Source organism: Euphorbia lathyris, chromosome 8 (assembly GCF_963576675.1).
Source record: "Euphorbia lathyris chromosome 8, ddEupLath1.1, whole genome shotgun sequence".
Taxonomy (NCBI): domain Eukaryota; kingdom Viridiplantae; phylum Streptophyta; class Magnoliopsida; order Malpighiales; family Euphorbiaceae; genus Euphorbia; species Euphorbia lathyris.
Genome location: NC_088917.1, coordinates 21,516,770 through 21,535,780, shown reverse-complemented (window position 1 = coordinate 21,535,780; position 19,011 = coordinate 21,516,770). Strand labels below are relative to the sequence as shown.

The 19,011-nt window shown below is 33.9% G+C and overlaps 1 protein-coding gene across 1 annotated transcript; it reads left to right on the top strand.

Annotated features, from left to right (window-relative positions):
* Nucleotides 1–10,707: 10,707 nt before the first annotated feature.
* On the top strand, nt 10,708–15,880 carry LOC136203666 (protein NRT1/ PTR FAMILY 1.1-like). The gene is made up of 5 exons (XM_065994868.1): nt 10,708–10,831; nt 11,507–11,724; nt 12,052–12,608; nt 14,136–14,548; nt 15,384–15,880. The coding sequence occupies exons 1-5, from the start codon at nt 10,747–10,749 to the stop codon at nt 15,878–15,880; spliced, it is 1,770 nt and encodes a 589-aa protein (XP_065850940.1). The 5' UTR covers nt 10,708–10,746.
* The last annotated feature ends 3,131 nt before the right edge of the window (nt 15,881–19,011 follow it).

Genomic DNA, 19,011 nt, shown 5'->3' with positions numbered 1-19,011 from the left:
ATTACCTTATAAAGGATGTCGTAAAGATTCAATTCAGATCCAATCATTGAACCAATCGCTATAAAATAAAGGCTCAATTCATAAATTCTAATCCTAAAAAATATATCCTATACTTTTAATTTATAAATCTCAATTCTTAAAATATATTAAAAATGATGATTTTTCTTGGTTTGACACAATTTAAATAATAATTTAATATAGTTGCAAATAATTTTTAAAAGTTATATTTTCATGGGAAAATTACACAGAAATTCATTTTTTAAAAACTATTTACAACTATGTCAAATCATAATTTTAGATTATATCAAACTAGTAAAATCAGTACTTTTAATATATTTTAAGGGTTAGAATTTATAAATTAGAAGTCTAAAATATATTTTCTAGGATTTATGATTTATGAATTAGAGTCTATAATTTTTAAATTAGAATGTAAAATCATAATATATTGAGAATAATGATATATTAAGAATTAAATTTGGTGATATGACTTAGTTGTAATTTTGTACTTAATTATGATATTTATGTATTTGACCTTTTTTCATATAAACTTCCCTAAAAATTGAGCAAGTAAATCTGTAATGTTCTGGGCCTTTATGATTTTGGCCCAATTTTTATTTATGACCCTTTACACAGAAATTTCATGGGCCTTGGCCTAGTAAAATATGGAGGACTTTATGGGAAAATTACACTGAAATTCATATTTTAAAAAATATTTACAACTATGTCAAGTCATAATTTTGGATTATATCAAACTAGTAAAATCAGTACTTTTAATATATTTTAAGGATTGGAATTTATAAATTAGAAATTTAGAATATATTTTCTAGGGTTTATGATATATGAATTTGAGTCTAGATTTTTTAAATTATAGTGTAAAATCATAATATATAGAAAATAATGACATATTAAGAATTAAGTTTGGTGATATGATTTAGTTGTAATTTTGTATTTAATTATGATATTCATGTATTTGACCCGGACTTTATTGAACCGATAATTTAAGATTCTGTCATAGATGAAAATGGACCCTAACCCGTTTGGATTTGGACCCTAACTCATTTGGAAATTGGACCCCGACCTGTTTTCATATGGTTTCGGTCCAAGTCTGACAGGTTTTTCGAATCGTGCGCTTGATATAGAAATAAATTGGTTACCTCTCACCAATTTTCCCGAATTGGATAATATATGGATATCAACTTATTAGTGGTAAGAAAAAATATTAATTAGTAGTACTTCTAATCAATAAAAATTGTTTTTAATACCACTATATGGACATGATTAATTGGTAGTACTTCTAATCAATAAAAATTGTTTTTAATACCACTGTATGGACATGATCAGTGAAAAGAAAAAATATATACAATATACCATGAAAGTATTATTTCAAAAATATCCTAAAATTACTTTGTATTTTAAACCTCCTACAGCAAAAAGGGGACATCTGAGTTTGCAACATCCTGTTCTTTTTTTATTTATTTTTCTATTGGAAAAAAATTGTTATGCAATACATATAATCAGGAATTTTCACATCTCATTCTTATTTATAAAAGCTCTTTTTTTTTTCAAATTTCTTCATTTTTATATTTTCTTTGCACGGTTTAGGCATTAAATCAAATATTGTAACATAAAATGTAATGTATTCCAAAATATATTTTGAAACAAAAATTATATTTAATGTTAAACATTTCATCATAAATATATAACGTTAAAAGGAATTTGTTTTAAAATATATTTTCAAATGAAATAAAATCTAATCGATGTTTAATAGTTAACTCGGTACTTATAACGAGAAAAGTAATCTATTCCTTTTTTTTTTTTTGAGAAAAAAAGTAATCCATTCCTAAACAATCAAAAGACAACTGAGTATGATAGAACACGTTTACCACATTTCTAGTGTTTATTAGTAGGAGAGTGAAGGAATTGGCATAATTTGTCTACTGCAAAGTTAATGTCTGGACATGTCAATGTGAGATATTTTAAGGCTCCAACGACACTTTTATAATCATTTATAGAAACAAGCCATTTGCCACTTTGACTCGATCTAGAATGTCATTCATATATTTTGCTTGACATAGATGTATCCCCTACTTAGTGTACCGAATTTTAATGCCTAAAAATATTCAACACGATCCAAATTTTCAAATGGGGAATTCACGTTCATTTAGTGTAATAGTGTCGAGAATCTAACTAAATGATGTGCCTATTACAAGAATGTCATCAACATAGTATAAAATAAACACCTTGTCCAAGTCTTGATGTTTTGACAAATAATGAATTGTCAGTCTGACTCCCGAGACATCTTTAAACCAAGATGAAGGAGAAAGGTCTAAAGACGTGCGAACCACTCTGGTAGAGTCTGTTTCAAACTATATGGACTCTTTTGGAGAAGACTGACATGAGTTGGCTTGTCTTGATCAATGAACCCCTAAGGTGGTTCCATGACGATTGTTTCAGATAGTTTTTCATGAAGGAATGCATTAGAGACATCAAGTTGATTAACACACCAATTATTTGAAGCTGCAAGAGCAAGAACCATCTGAGTAGTCATAGCCTTTACCACCAGATTGCACGTCTCTTTGTAGTCAATGCATGATTGTTGTGTGAACCCACGAGCTACTAATCGAGCCTTATAACATCATTTCATTCGAAACAACCACCGAGAAGTGTTGTTTCTCGAACTCAGAAAATAGGAACAGACCGAACAAAATTAAATGGGCAGAGTCGCGGACAATGTCGCTTTCTTTAAGACGTTCGTGGAACTGCCAGAATTTAGCAAACAGTATGAACTCCGGTCGTCTCCAGGATAAAACAGTCCTCTTAAATACGATTTTCGTATTGCACCGTACGAAAATCGTTCTGTATACACTCTCTGTTTAACTTGCTCGGTTTTCGAAAAGATAAAGAATGAATGAAAAGTGAATTGTTTTTGAAGGCAGTCTCTGATCACCTATTTATACAAGAAAAAAGAGCTGTTGAGAGCTCTGATTTCATGGAGAAGGTGGAGGAGGAAAATCAGGAAGACTGGGTTGGTGAAGACACGTTCAGAGCAAAGTAGACGTTGTGAGACTGAATCAAAATGTAAAAAATTATTTCCGAAATTAAAAATAATAATAAATAATATTATTAATAATAATAATTTTTTAATAAAAAATTAATCATTTTACACCACACCAACCCAACCCGGCCCGGCCCGGTTCGGTCGGTCGGACGGACGGCGCGCGTGTGTGGTGGTCAACCAAAGAGATAGGTCCTCACCTTTTCACAAAAGTGGGTACCCCTTGGGGCACACCCCAAGCATGTGAGGACCTTCCTTATAAACATCTCCACCAAGTGCTTTGAAAGCAATGTGGGATGTTTTTCACTTGAAAAAACTTAAAGACACATGTATGGGCCAATTTCATAAATTATAAATGGGCCAAGCCCAACAATCCCCCACTAGAATTTTTGAAATCGTTTTACTGAGCAGTTACATAAGGTCAGACATAAGCAGAGGTATCTTTCGATTTGAACCTTTGCGTAGTGAGTATAGTTCAGATTTTACTAGAGTGACTCGTAGTCTTGAACTCTATCTCTAACGTATATCACGCCATAACCTTTTCAGAGTGTAGTTCTAGTAGCCCGTGCGTTTATGGCCTTGCACGTCTATCCCGGTTTAATGAATGCTCTAGAGTTTTGCCCTAAACTCATAGGAAGCGGCCTCACTTCCACATTCATATAGGTGAGTCTATCAAAAGTACTCCTGTAGCTATGTACTTCACTCCAAATGGAGTATAGACTTCATTAAGAGTTTCTATTATCTCAACCTCAAATCGCTTCAGGATATTCATGCTTCTAATTGCATGATCTGACTCATATTACAACACAACTTGTTATTACCCTTTGAACCTATTTCTTGGGATCTCCAGTCTATAGGTTGGGTTACCATTGTGTGTAACTCATCACTATAGGGGCATAAGTCCCATACTCTTTGCCGTATTATGGACTTTCTCTCTAGCTAATCCTTTTGTCAAAGGATCGGCTAAATTCTCTTCTGAGCGTATGTGATCCACTCTAACAGCTCCTTTAGTGAGTAGCTCTCTCACAGTGCTGTGCTTACGACGTATCTATCGTTTCTTATCGTTGTAATAACGATTCTGAATCTTAGCAATAGCCGCGGTACTATCGCAGTGGATCAATACAGCTGGAATCGATTTTTCCCATAGGGGAATCTCAGCTAACAGACTTCTCAACCAACCTGCTTCTTCACTAGCCACAGCTAGTGCAATCAGTTCTCATTCCATGGTTGATTGAGCTAGAATAGTCTGTTTCTTAGACTTCCATGAAACAGCACCACCAGCTATATTGAAAATATAGCCACTAGTAGCCTTGGAATCATCTGATAAGGTATTCCAGTCAGCATCACTATATCCTTCAAGGACTGCTGGAAACCTTTGATAATGTAATCCAAGTTTCATGGTTCTTTTAAGGTATCTCATGACCCTTTCTATAGCATTCCAATGCTCCACACTAGGTCTACTAGTAAATCTGCATAGCAATCCTACGACATACGCGATGTCGGGTCTAGTACAATCAGTGGCATAACGAAGACTGCCAATTATGCTAGCATACTCTGATTGTCTTACACTGTCTCCAGTGTTCTTAAAAAGTTTTATACTAGGGTCATAAGGTGTACATGCAGGTTTACAGTCAAAGTAGTTATATTTCTTTAGTATCTTCTCAACGTAGTGAGATTGATCTAAAGAAATTCCAGTTTCAGACCTAGTTATCTTTATGCCAAGAATGACGTTCGCTTCTCCTAGATCTTTCATGTCAAAGTTCTCATACAACATTGACTTAACAGCATTTACAATATGAATATTAGATCCAAAAATAAGCAAGTCATCGACATATAGGCATATAATGGTGCAAAGACCATTTTCATATTTATAGTAGATACACTTATCACTTTCATTCACCTTATAGCCATTTGAAATAATCAAGTTGTCAAATTTTGCATGTCATTGCTTAGGTGCTTGTTTTAGCCCATATAAAGACTTATCTAACTTACATACCTTATGGGCTTGACCAAAGACTACAAAGCCCTCAGGTTGATCCATATAAACCTCTTCTTCTAGTTCACCATTCAAAAACGCAGTTTTAACATCCATTTGGTGCACTACTAGATTGTGCACAGAAGCAATAGCAATCAAAACACGTATGGACGTAATCCTAGTGACAGGTGAATAAGTATCAAAGAAATCAACATTTTCTCTTTGTCTAAAGCCTTTAGCTACAAGGCGAGCCTTAAACTTATCTACTGAACCATCAGGTTTCAGTTTCTTCTTAAGGATCCATTTACAACCTATTGGTTTACAACCTGGTGGTAAGTCTACTAAGTGCCAAGTTTGGTTTGACTCAAGTGAGTCCATTTCATCATTAATGGCTTCTTGCCATAAATCAGCATCTAATGAGGTTAAGGCTTCTTGTATAGTAAGTGGATCCTCTTCTACTGTGAAAGCGTAAAAGTCAGAACCAAAGTCTTTAAATACTCTAGGTCTCTTACTTCTCCTAGGTTCAGATTCCTCAATCTCTTTTTGTACTATAGGTCTAGTAGCAGGTATGCTACTAGATGATACACCCCCACTATTTCTCAACTTAAAAGGAAATCTATCTTCATAAAAGTCAGCATCGTTCGACTCCAATATGACTTTTGCATTCAAATCATAGAACCTATATGCTTTGCTATTCACAGCATATCCAATAAACACACATTCATAAGCCCTACTAGCAAGTTTGACTCTCTTAGGGTCAGGAATCCTAACATAAGCCAAACAACCCCAAGTTCTAAAATATGATAGACTAGGTGTTTTATTTTTCAAGATCTCATAAGGGGAGATTTTGCTCCTTGATTTAGGGACCCTATTTAGCACATAGCAAACAGTCAAAAGGATATCTCCCCACCAATGTGAGGCGGCACCTGAACTAAGCATAATAGCTACTACAGATTCGGTAAGTGTCCTATTTTTCCTTTCAGTCTTTCCGTTCATTTCTGGTGAATAAGGTGTTGTGGTTTCATGTATAATACCATGTGTTTTATAGAAATCAATAAATATGCTAGAACCATATTCTGTGACTCTATCGCTACGAAGTCTCTTGACTTTCCTATTGTATTGATTTTCTATTTCAACTATGAACAACTTAAACATGTCAAACGCTTCACTTTTATTTTTCATAAGATAAACAAAAGTAAAGTCAGAACAATCATCTATAAAGGTTATAAAGTACCGTTTGTCATTTCTAGTCAACTTTCCATCTAATTCACATATATCTGAATGAATTAAATCTGGAGGTTCAGAATCCCTAACAACAGATTTATGAGGTGTTTTTGTGATTTTTGCCTGACTACAATAATCACATTTAAGAAATTCATTCAGATTCAATTTTGGAATTAATCCAAAGTTACTCATATTTTTAATGATACGCTTATTAACATGACAAAAACGAGCATGCCAAACATTAAAAGTACATAAGGAGTAAACAGAAGCATTCACTTTATTAATCTCAACATTCAACTTAAACATGCCTTCAGTAGCATAACCTTTTTCCTACAAATACATTGTTCTTAGTCAAAGTAAATAAATCTGCTCCTATAGTCTGAGTAAAACCAGCCTTGTTGAGTAGATAGCCCGAAACCAAATTTTTTCTCATTTCTGGAGTATGCATCACATCCTTCAAAGTTAAGGTTTTTCCAGATGTGAAGTTCAATTCCACACTACCAATTCCAGCAACAATAGTGGTATGGGAATCACCCAATAACACTTTCTTATCTTCGGTCACAGCACTGTATGTTTTGAATATACTTCTATCATAGCAGACATGGCGAGAAGCACCAGTGTCTACCCACCACCCATCTGATCCACCTATGAGGTTGATCTCAGAAATCATAGCAACAAAATTATGTTGCTCTTCAGTCAGGTTAACACTAGGAGTAGTGTTTGGCCTGTTCCTGCACTTACGTGCCATATGACCTGGTTTCCCACAGTTAAAACATAGGAAAGCCGCATCATTTGTAAGTGGTTGTTGATGTGGCCTATTTTGGTTCCTTTGAAGGTTCCAATTCAAATTAACTCGAGTGTTGCGGTTTTGGATTGGTTTGCGGTTCTGATTCTTAAAATTCTTTTGAGTGGGTTTCAGAACCGCAGTGGACCTTTTAGTGCTATAGAAACAATAAGCACTTCCTCTTTTAAATCTTGTTTTCGAGCTTCCTCCTCAATTCGGAGGCGAGTAATCAAACTTTCCATCAAAAATTCTTTTGTTTTAACATGTCTTTAATTTTAAAAAATACCGACGTTTTATTTCCAAATGTGTAGCTAAATTAAAATTTTCATCACAAGAATTAAAAGTGTCATTAAATGATTATAGAAGGCGACACAAATTAAAAGAGTGTGGTTGAATATTAAATATCGGGATAAAAAATAAAACTATATTCAAATAAAAAAATACCGAGATACTTTTTCACGAAGCAAATTCTAAACCATCTTTCATTTTAGAAAAATACCGATTTTTTTTTTCTAAAAGTGTAGTTACATACGTTTTTTTAAAATGCCAACATATAATAAAATGCCGTTAAGTGACAATACAACCCGATAAATACAAAAATGTGGTTAAATGGAGACACGTGTTAAAAAGCGTCGCTAAACAAGTGTCGTACTAGAATATATTTTTTGTAGTGCTCTTCAGACATGGCTTGACGCCATTCGAGATGCTTAGAGGCGGAACCATAAGTGGTCGGTGCAACGGGAACAATATGAACCATTGCATGAGCAGGGGCGGATGTAGGGGGGGTCAAAGGGGGCATTTGCCCCAAAAAAAAAAATTAAATCCAAAAATAAGGGTTAAAGTGCAAAAATACCCCTAATGTTTTGGGTCAAGAGCAATTTTATCCCTAACGTCTAAAATGGTACAATTGTATCCCTAATGTTGGAAGTCAAGAGCAATTTTACCCTTAACGTTGATAAATTGGGTCAATTTGAGAAATAATTCATCAAACTGTCTTGTCGGTCATGAATAATAGTGTCTGAAATTGATCCAATTTATCAACGTTAGAGGTAAAATTTGTGCAAAATTACAAAATTGATATGCAATTGGTGCAAAATAAAGAAAAAATGACTGTATTTTATAATAGTGTCTGAAATTGATCCAATTTATCAATGTTAGGAATAAAATTGTTCTTTGCTACAAACATTAAGGTAAAATTGCACAATTTTAGATATTAGGGGTAAAATTGCACCTGACCCAAAACGTTAGGGATATTTGATGCGTAACAATCCGAGAATTCCGGAAATGGATGATTACGAGTCGGAAACATTATAATTTACGTTTTTTATAAAAAAAAATCATGAAAATAATGCATGACAATTGAACGATTTTGCATTTTTCGTTACCAAAAACTGAACAATTTTGCATTTTTTGTCATAAAAAATTGAACAATTTCACATTTTTTGTCTAAATTTTTTTTACGTAGAATTTTGCCCCCCCGCTCCCTCAAATCCTGGATTCGCCACTGTGCATGAGGTTGGTTGGGTTTTAAGGAACCGACTGGTGCGTGACCGAGTGATCATGTGGTGAGCTGAGTTTGAGATATTAGGCATTGGGTCAGAGTTGGGTGTTGGGTCTTTTTGTGGATCCGCAAGTGAAGAATGAGTGGGAAATGAGCCATAGCATGTGAGGTCAACGGCTAATGTGGGTTTGGTAGTAAATGATGCATTATTTGGTGATTTTTTGGTAGTGGATGTATTATTTGGATAGGTGGGACATGGAAGGTTGCATGGCTATCATGGGAATGGTTTGTTTCATATGAAATAGGAATAGGCAAGTGGGCATTACTATACAAGATATTTATAGTATTGGGTGTGTTAGGTGGTATATGTGAAAATTACGAGTGACAATTTCTGATATGAAAATACGATCTACAGAGACAATTCGACTGGCACGATACGATTGACACGAAAATCATTCTTTTAGCATTTATAACATAAAAAACCATATGGAACATATATATGAGATAACACGACTTTGACACAAAACACGAAATTGCCACCTCTAGTGAAAATGGAATGGTGGGCAACGCATTGAAGCTTTTCAGACTAGGAAACACTGATTAATTCATCAAATAAAACGTGGCGTGAAATAAATAATTTCGATAAAACAGAGTAATGATATTTATATCCTTTATGAAGTTTATCGTAACCCAGAAAGATACAAGATTTAGAATGAATATGAAATTTGGATTTAGCATATTGACGAGGGAAAGCACATGCAACCAAAAAATATAAAGTGTAAGATAGTTAGGAGAATCATAAAATAACAGACAAAAAGCATTAAAATATTGTAATTGAAGCATATGAGTGCGATTAATAAGATAGATAGCCGTGTTAAAGATATATGTCCAAAATTTCATAGGGAGTTGAGCGCGACGTGTTCAACTATATGAAGATGTTTTTCCTCACCACTTCCATTTTGTTTACAAGTAAGGAAATGAAATGCAATGAGTGATGTCTTGTGAGCCGAAGAAGTATGTTAATTTGATAAATTCACCTCTTCCATTAGACTTAAATGCCTTAATAGATCGTGAGAAATATGGTTTTGAACCGAATGAAAACATCATTACATTTTTTATTTTTTTTTAATTACATTTTTTTCATTTAGCACAGGATACTAAAAATGTTTAAAATGATCCTGATATAAGAGACGATGTCATCACTACTTCGTGTTAAGCCCTAAAGTTGAGCTCATAAATTACGGATGCGAGATCGAGATCCCGATGAGTAAATTAGGGTCTGATCTTGATCAAAGTGTTGGGATAATACTTGTGCCTTCCAGATAATATAATTGCTTGAGGTAATTGTCATGGAACCGATTGAACTAAAAGTTCGAACTGATAGTTAAGACCCAATCATATATCTTATATTAATCTCTCACCGTAATTATATTAGATTCTTCTAGAAGATCATTTTTATTCTTCATCAGTTTGATTTTGTTATGTTTGGAAAATGTAGATCCTCCTATGAAATCCACTGCCGACATATACATAGCAACAATACCACTTTATATATAATTTTCACTGCCACCAAACAAAATAAATAAAACAAAATTAATAAATTATTAATTAAAGATAATGGATCATCATGATCAGTTACACCTATGGTATATATAAAAACATTTATAAAAGACAAATTTCATAAATAAAACTATAATCTTCTCTGTAATGCATTATTATAACTACTCCTTGTTTAAAACAATATTTACTAAATTCCAAACAAGATTGAACTCATTCTAGAGGCTTAATACATTCTGCCTTATGAACTTGTCTCAAAACGTGAACTGCTAAACTTTAAAAATATTCTATTAATCTTATTTAAATTGAACAGTTAATCCCTTAAAATCTATATAGCCGAGCAAGGAAAATTTTGAGAAAGTTGACACATATACACTTTAAACAATGGCTGATGGATAAAGTTCAGAAGATAAATAGAAGTTTTTCAAAGTACAGAGCATTTGATTTTTTTGGACAAGTATAAGGGCTAAAGATATATTAACCCGATTCTAAAATTCATTTTCAGTGATTAATTTCCTTGTAATCTACGCCACATAATATGATATCCATGTCTTGTTGTCATTGTTTTAAAAGATTCCATATTCTAATAACAAATTGGATGATATATAAATTGTAGGAAGCCATTTTATTGCAGGAGATATCAGGAAAAAATGGAAGTGGCCAAAGATGAAGAAAAAACAATCCATGAGGTTAAACGGAAAAAGGGCGGACTCAGGACCATGCCTTTCATTATAGGTATATTCATATTTCGAACTTTATCGATTAAGTTCTTGATCATTTTATTTGATACGTACATTAAGCTTTCGATTAATTATAATGACACATGCACGTTTAGCTCATGCTTATCATTGGAGACTGATTTAGGATTCAATAACAGAGGGTATAAAGTTTTTATGGAGTTTTTCAGTATTTTTTAGCGACCAATGGGTGCTCAAGTTACTCCGCCTGCCCATCTTGGATACATTCCTAATTAATTCAGTGGTGGAACCAAAGTCAAATATCCGTGGGTTCAACGGATACGAATTGTTTGGATTGAAAAAGGCGACGGACACATTCGTCGCCAATTCCGTATTTGACCTCAAATTTGTCACTAATTCTGAAACTAACAAAATTACGAAATGTTTATTTGGGGACGAACATCCGTCGGTAAATATATTTTTCTATATTTTCTCCCGTGAGTCAAGGGGTCGATGCGATGGACCCTCTTCATGCCCGATGTAGTTCCTCCCCTTCTTCTTATCATGAATTGAATAACATATTTTGAACCAAATTTGAGATTCAGCTAAAATTTATGATAACGTTTCAGCTTAACATGTGAGATTATAATTGAGATTTTGAAATGGGACCTTTAAATAAAAATGTACAAAATTTTGATCTGTGATTGGAAATTTGGATGAAATTAAAATGCAGCAAATGAGGCGTTTGAGAAGGTAGCCGGAGTTGGGCTTCAAGCAAATATGATAAAATACTTGCAAAATGAATACAACATGACTAGTGCAACTGGAGCTACTGTTCTCTTTCTTTGGGGAGCCATTTCACACTTTACGCCTATTTGCGGAGCTTTCATTTCAGATTCTTATTTGGGTCGGTTTCGGGTCATCGTTCTTGGAACATTTACTAGTCTCACTGTAAGTGTCAGAAATTATAATAATTTTTTTATTATTAGACCTTAATTATCAGTTTCAAAAACAAATCCTTACCACTCGAACAAATCAACATTAGGAGAACTACAGGCATCATAAAGGGTCAGTCGATCCCAGGAGATTAAAAAAAGTATATACGACGGAAAGTTTTCCGCCGCTAACATAAAGATTCCGTCGTACAATTTGACAAATTGAGGATTACTGACAGATTTAGCGACGGATAATTCGGACGCTGGTTCTTAATCCAAAAAATTGTGTTTTTCTACTAAATTTTTGTCCACTGACCCGAGTTTTTTATCTTGATTCCGCTAGGGACTGATTCTACTATGGCTAACAGCAATAATAAAAAGCGCGAGACCTCCACATTGCGACCAAAAAGACGGAAATTTACAAGGCTGTGCATCACCAAATGTTGGACAAATGCTGTTTCTGTTCTCAGCATTTGGTCTAATGTCTTTAGGAGCAGGTGGAATAAGACCATGTTCTTTAGCATTCGGTGCAGACCAATTTGACAATCCGAAAAAACCCCAAAATGAAAAGACATTACAAAGCTACTTCAATTGGTATTATGCTTCGGTCGGAATCTCAGTGATGATTTCAGTGATATTCATAGTCGTAATTCAAGACATGGCTGGTTGGGTTGTAGGTTTTGCTGTTCCTGTCGGGTTTATGTTCATGTCTACTGTTCTTTTTCTGTTGGGTTCTTCGAGGTATGTAAGGATTAAAGCTAATACGAGCTTGTTTGTTAGCTTTGCTCAAGTTATTTCTGCGGTTTGGAAGAATAGACATCTTTCTCTGCCGCCAAATGATTATGATTCTTGGTATTATCGAAGTGGTTCAAAGCTTGTTACACCGACGGATAAACTCAGGTATATTCTCACTCATCAAAATTGTAAATTAATTGAAAATGTAACAGTCTCGTTTAATATTATATTGATATTATTCGCTTTCATTCAAATTCTTTTTTTTTTTGCTTCAATATGTTTAAAAACATAACTTACTAACCACAGTTACTCCCTCTTCGTTTTCGATGTTGCAATCAGTTTATTTTTACTATTATCACCATCTTTTAGGGTCGCTCATTACCTAAGTCTTCTACACTAGTGTCACCCATTCCAGACTGGATCCTTACATTAAGCCCATATGATTACTACAAAACCTAGTGTGAATATCAAACTCGAATAAAAAGGCATTACTCATTTTTCTCCCTGATTATTCTGATTTTAGTTGAATATCTAACCTTTTATTTCAACACATCATACCCCTTGATCATTGTTTTTGTAAAGTTAAGTCATTGTTTGCAAAGTTAGTTATTCATTTCACTTGTGCCTGGAATTATATTTTTTACCCTTGAAAATAAGATTTTTACATTTTTATGAGGATAGATTAAAGTCTACATTTTCGTTATTTATGTATAAATAATACATACAAAAATTAAGTTTGAAATGTTAAAAGTACATATTAAAAAATAAACCACAGAATTGGACCGTACCTAACCGGGTCTTACACTAAATTTCCATATCTAAGCCCAGACCAACTTGCACTATATTTTACATTGGACTTGGGCTGAGCTGGGCTAGGCTAGGCTAACGGAACTAAATCCCAAATCCAACCTAGCCCGACCAACTAATATATTTATATTAAAAATTAATAATTTAAACAACTAAAAATTAGAATATTTTTCTCAAAAATTGAAACATAAATAATTCATGCAAAGGTATCTTTTTTGTCAAATTGGTATAAAAGTTATCTCTTTAATATCAATTTACTCCAACAAGTTATCTCTTTTTTGAAGATTGAAACATAAATGAATTTTTAATATCAATTTACTCCAACAAGTTATCTCTTTTTTTGTCAAATTGGTATAAAATTGACATGTCATCATATGATAAGATATCTTTTATTATTATTATGATAACACGTTAATATTGCGACCAATTTACAATGCCAAATTAACCATTTATCCCTACAAAAACTTCGAACAAAAAATTGGCTCTTAATCCTTAAGGGAGCGTTTGGTTCACAAGGGGTAAGGGAAAAGGAATCAAGAAAGGAAAACTAAAGGAAAGGAAAGGAATAACCATTAATTCCCCTATGTGTTTGGATATGTTTAGGAAAGGGAATGGGATAAAGGGAATCTAATTCCCTAGAAGGCATGGGGTAATGGCTTAACCTAAAGTGGGGTAATGGCTTAACTTAAAGTGGGTAAAGGGAATGAGTTTTTTTTTTTTTTTTTGTAAACAAACAAGAACAAAGGGAATGAAACCCACTCATTCCCATTCCCATTCCTATAGACCCCAAGCCAAACGCCCCCTAATTTTTGTTAGATTTGCTGAAAAAATCAATATATAAAAAAATAAAACATTAATGAGTTTTTTCTTTTTTATATGATTTAGGTTTATGAACAAAGCATGTGTAATTAGAAATCCAGGGAAAGATTTGGATAGTGATGGATTAGCCATTGATCCATGGAACCTCTGCACAGTGAAACAAGTAGAAGAGTTAAAATCACTGATTAAAGTCCTTCCTATATGGTCCACCGGAATAATGATCGCCGTCACATTAAGCCAACACACATTTCCGGTACTCCAAGCTGAAACCATGGACAGGCGTTTAGTCGGAAACATTAAAATCCCGGCAGCCTCATTTGGTGCGTTTACAATCCTGTCTCTCACAATTTGGGTGGTTGTTTACGAACGGATTCTAGTTCCAATCATAGCTAAGTACACAAAAAGGCCTCGTGGACTTACGAAAAAGCAACGGATGGGGTTTGGAATGATCCTTTCCTGCATAGCCACAGCAGTTGCAGGTATGATTATCAATTCAGATTGTTATATGTCGTGATCGTATGCTATAATTGCAGAGTAAAATAGACAGACGGTCACTGAACTTTGAATTCTGTTTCACAAATATCGCTGAATTTTATTTTCTTTCAATAAAATCATTCAACTTCATGTTTGATTTTCAAGAAACTGACAAGCTTAGAGACCGAAAATTTGGTCGCAATTGTCGTTACTTCTATTAGGAACCCGATATTAGTATTTAGCGACCAACAAATGTTGGTTGCTAAGTTAATAAAATGTTCAATACCAATTTTGTTGTTTAGTCGCTAATCATTGTGACCAACTTTCAGCTTCTAAGTTTCGCGACTAAACTTCGAGACCAACTTCCTGTTCCAAAGCCGGAACAAGATTGTCCCACCCGCCAACTTTTAAGACTGAATTTTGGTTGCGAAAATCGGTCTTTATAACCGTTTGTGCAACTGAAGACAATTAATTACTCCCTCCATTTTAAAATAATTTTCATATTATCACGTGGCAGAAACATGGTAGTTAGGCGTGTGACACTAGCGAATTGTAAGCCACAAAAAATTATAAATCACATCATTGTCTCACATGGTGCTTCGTTGACATATAGTAAACTGTCTTATGTATCATATAAACATTTTAGTGATTGTTTATGCACGAATTGATAGAAATAACTATTGAAACCGAATTTGAAAGTCATATTGATTTTATTGGAAAAAAAATTGAAGTTCAATGATCCTTATGAAACAGACCCCGAACTTCAACGATCGTCGTCATAATATACTCTATAAACGCAACATAAATAACTATTATATCGTGTTATGTTATCATTTACAGGAGCCGTAGAGCACAAGAGGCGAGCCATGGCGATTCAAGAAGGATTAGAATACAAACCTAAAGGTCAAGTGCAAATGTCGGCAATGTGGCTAGTTTGGCAACATTGCCTCGTTGGAGTAGCCGAGGGTTTGAATGCAATCGGACAGATTGAGTTTTATTACTCGCAGTTTCCGAAGACAATGTCGAGCATTGGAGTATCTTTATTCTCACTAGGAATGGGATTTGGGAACTTGTTTGGAAGCCTTATTGTGTTGATTCTGAAATATGCAACCAACAAAGATGATGGGAAAGTGAATTGGGTATCAAATAATCTAAATAGAGGACATTATGATTATTATTATTGGGTTCTTGCTGGTTTAAGTGTGTTGAATTTCTTCTACTTTTTAGTGTGCAGTGGAGCTTATGGGATTGAGAATAGTAACATCTGGGCTACTGAAGAGGTTGAAGAAGAAGAGGATAAATCTTTGGATATTCCACTTAAAAATTCATCTGTTTGATTTTGTATTTGGTTTATGTTTTGTTTATAGCATATTGTTCATATTAAGAATATACTATGATTCAAAACAAAAAGGTGTTTTCTATAATTTTTGAAATACATCTTGGTGTTTTTTTAAGCAGTTTTAAACTTTGCAAGATCTCCTCAATCAAAGAGGAGAAAACTCAAGAACAAATGAGAGATGTAATCCTAGGAGGAATGCTTGATGCATATAATATGGGTAAATTACACCCATGGCCACTGAACTTTATCCATTTTCACATTATGGTCACTGAACTTCATTTCTTCCCGTATGACCACTGAACTTTACACTTTTTAATACCGGTGGCCACTCAACGCCTCAAAACGACCGTTGATGGCTAAAAATAAAAAAATCCAAAGTGTTAATAATATTCTAAGAAACTTTAATTCTTGAAAATTTTTGTTTTGGGATCATTTAGGTGTTGTTTGGTTAAGAGAGAGAAAGTGAATTTTTAGATAGAGAAAGCTCCAAAAAATGTGATTTTCGAAAAAAAAAATGCATTCATGGTAAATATTATTCTGAACAACTTTAATTCTTGAATATTTTCATTTTGAGGTCGTTAACGATCGTTAACGGTCATTTTGAAAAGTTAGTTAAAATTGAGTGGCCACCGGTATTAAAAAATGTAAAGTTCAGTGACCATACTGGGAAGAAATGAAGTTCAGTGGCCATAATATGAAAATGTGTAAAGTTCAGTGGCCATGAGTGTAATTTACCCCATATAATATAGATATAAAGTTGAGCTAGTGCAACTACCATCTAGCTGAGTTGTACAATCCGTTATCGAGATTTAACTAGAATTACTTGTTTCCGACCTATTCGAGGGTGCCATGTGTCAGAGATTAATATAAAATCTATGGGGTAAATTACACCAATAGTACCTGAACTTTACCTATTTTACACTTTGGTACCTAGATTACATTTTGTCTCAAAAATATACCCGAAGTAATGATGACCGGACAATTTAGTAAATTTTACCGGTAAATGACCGGTCAATGCAAGTTTGTTTGAGTACATTACATCAATGGTACCTGAACTTTTCCTAATTCACACTTTGGTACCTGGATTTTTTTGTCCTAAAAATATAACTCAAGTGGAGGTGACCGAATAATTTAGTACATCTGATCGGTTAGTGACCAATCAACGAGAGTTTGACCATTTTGAATTAAAAATTAGGACCTACAATACACTCAATTAACATAAAATTATAATACTACTCTTTAATATATATGTAGAGCTAAAGAGTAGTATTATATATGTTAATTGAGTGTATGATGGGTCTAAATTTCTAATTTAAAATGGTTAAACTCATGTTGACTGATCAAATATACTAAATTATTGATTCATCTTTACTTGAAGTGTATTTTTTGGACAAATGAAATTTAGGTATCAAAGTGTGAATTAGGGTAAAGTTTAGGTACCATTAGTGTAATTTACTTATCAAACCCGCATTGACCGGTTATTGACCGGTAAAATGTACTAAATTGTCCGGTCATCGTTAGTTCAGGTATATTTTCGGGACAAAATATAATCTAGGTACCAAAGTGTGAATTAGGATAAAGTTCAGGTACTATTGGTGTAATTTACTCAAAATCTATGATTGGTTTTAATTATCAGTTTGAGCTGTTGGTTAAAATGGTTCCATAACATGATATATGGATAAACTTACGTTTTCAAAAGTTAAAAATTAAAATTAATTTGAAAAATATTTGGAACACTGTACTCAATTTTTAAAACACAACAAATAGAATAAAGAGATGCAAAAATACTCATAAAGTTTACAGTCAAGAGCAATTTTACCTCTAACATCTAAAATGGTGCAATTTTACCCTTAACGTTAGCAGTCAAGAGCAATTTTCTTCCTAACATTGTCAAGTTGTGTCAATTTGAGGATCATGAATCTTATCGTTTAAATGCATGTGAGTCATTTTTATCACTCATTAGTAACAAATCATAAACATATGACTAGACGTGATATTTTTTAAATAAAAAACTAAAAAACTATACTTTTTTTGTACGAGAGTGACAAAACAATTTCATAAAATTTCACCGAATTTATAAATATTAATCTCCAATTCTATTATTAAATTATGGAAAATATGAATTTTTTTTAAATAAACTGATACGTGCAATTGGTGCATAATAAGCAACAAAATATATGTGTTTTATAATAATGTCTGAAGTTGATTCAATTTGACAATTTTAGGAGTAAAATTGTTCTTGGCTGCCAACGTTAGGGTACAATTGCACCATTTTAAACGTTAGGGGGTAAAATTACTCCTGGAGATAAACGTTAGAGATATTTTTGCACGTTATCCCTAGAACAAATAATAAAATCTGAGGGACAAACTAGACTTTTCTATCTAAATAAGCTATCCTCATGTCTTATAACACCCCCCTCTAGGTATAACTTTAGTGGGATAAGGAGTTTATCCTTCCTCTATCTTACCCTCCTATTTCTCAAACAAACATGGAATATGATAACATCGTGATATTAACCCGAGGACTAAAAGGGATATTCACCTCAGGAACGCCGCATAGTGATCCCCAAAGGGGAGCTGGCAGGCGGATCTCCACGGATCTGTTCTGAGAGATCCGCTGGCGGACCTATGAGGCGAATCTCCTCATTCACCTGATTCACCACTATAACGGCTGGCCGCCGACTCGGCCATAAAGATCATTAATGAGTAATCAATTAGCCAACTGCCAGGTTAAAGATAACTCGTAACCGCCATTAATGGAGCATTAATGGAGACTTTCTAATTACCTGAAGGTTACAACTTCTCAGCTATATATAGCCTGATTCCCTAGGCTATTGAGGTACACATTCTTACAACCTTTGTCAATTCAGTTCGTTTCCTTGAATCATCTTACTGACTTTGGCATCGGAGCTTCCCCCCGTCGAACCCAACGACGCCCCCCACAGGGACGGACGTTGACCAGAATTTCGCTACCTGTTATCAATTGGTGCGGTGAACGTGGAATCCTTGACCAAGCAAAGGGTTTTTCGTTCACACTAAAAAACTATGACAAACGGAGATCAAAATCCCTCCTCAGGGATTGAAACACCATTAGTTACACCATCTAGTGCTGGCCGCACTGATTCTACT

Bases quoted from the DNA above. Each gene is read 5' to 3' on its own strand.
- LOC136203666 (XM_065994868.1), top strand. From the start codon at position 10,747: ATGGAAGTGGCCAAAGATGAAGAAAAAACAATCCATGAGGTTAAACGG. The intron at 11,725-12,051 runs GTAAGTGTCAGA...TGATTCCGCTAG, and splicing joins GAACATTTACTAGTCTCACT to GGACTGATTCTACTATGGCT. The intron at 14,549-15,383 runs GTATGATTATCA...TATCATTTACAG, and splicing joins CATAGCCACAGCAGTTGCAG to GAGCCGTAGAGCACAAGAGG.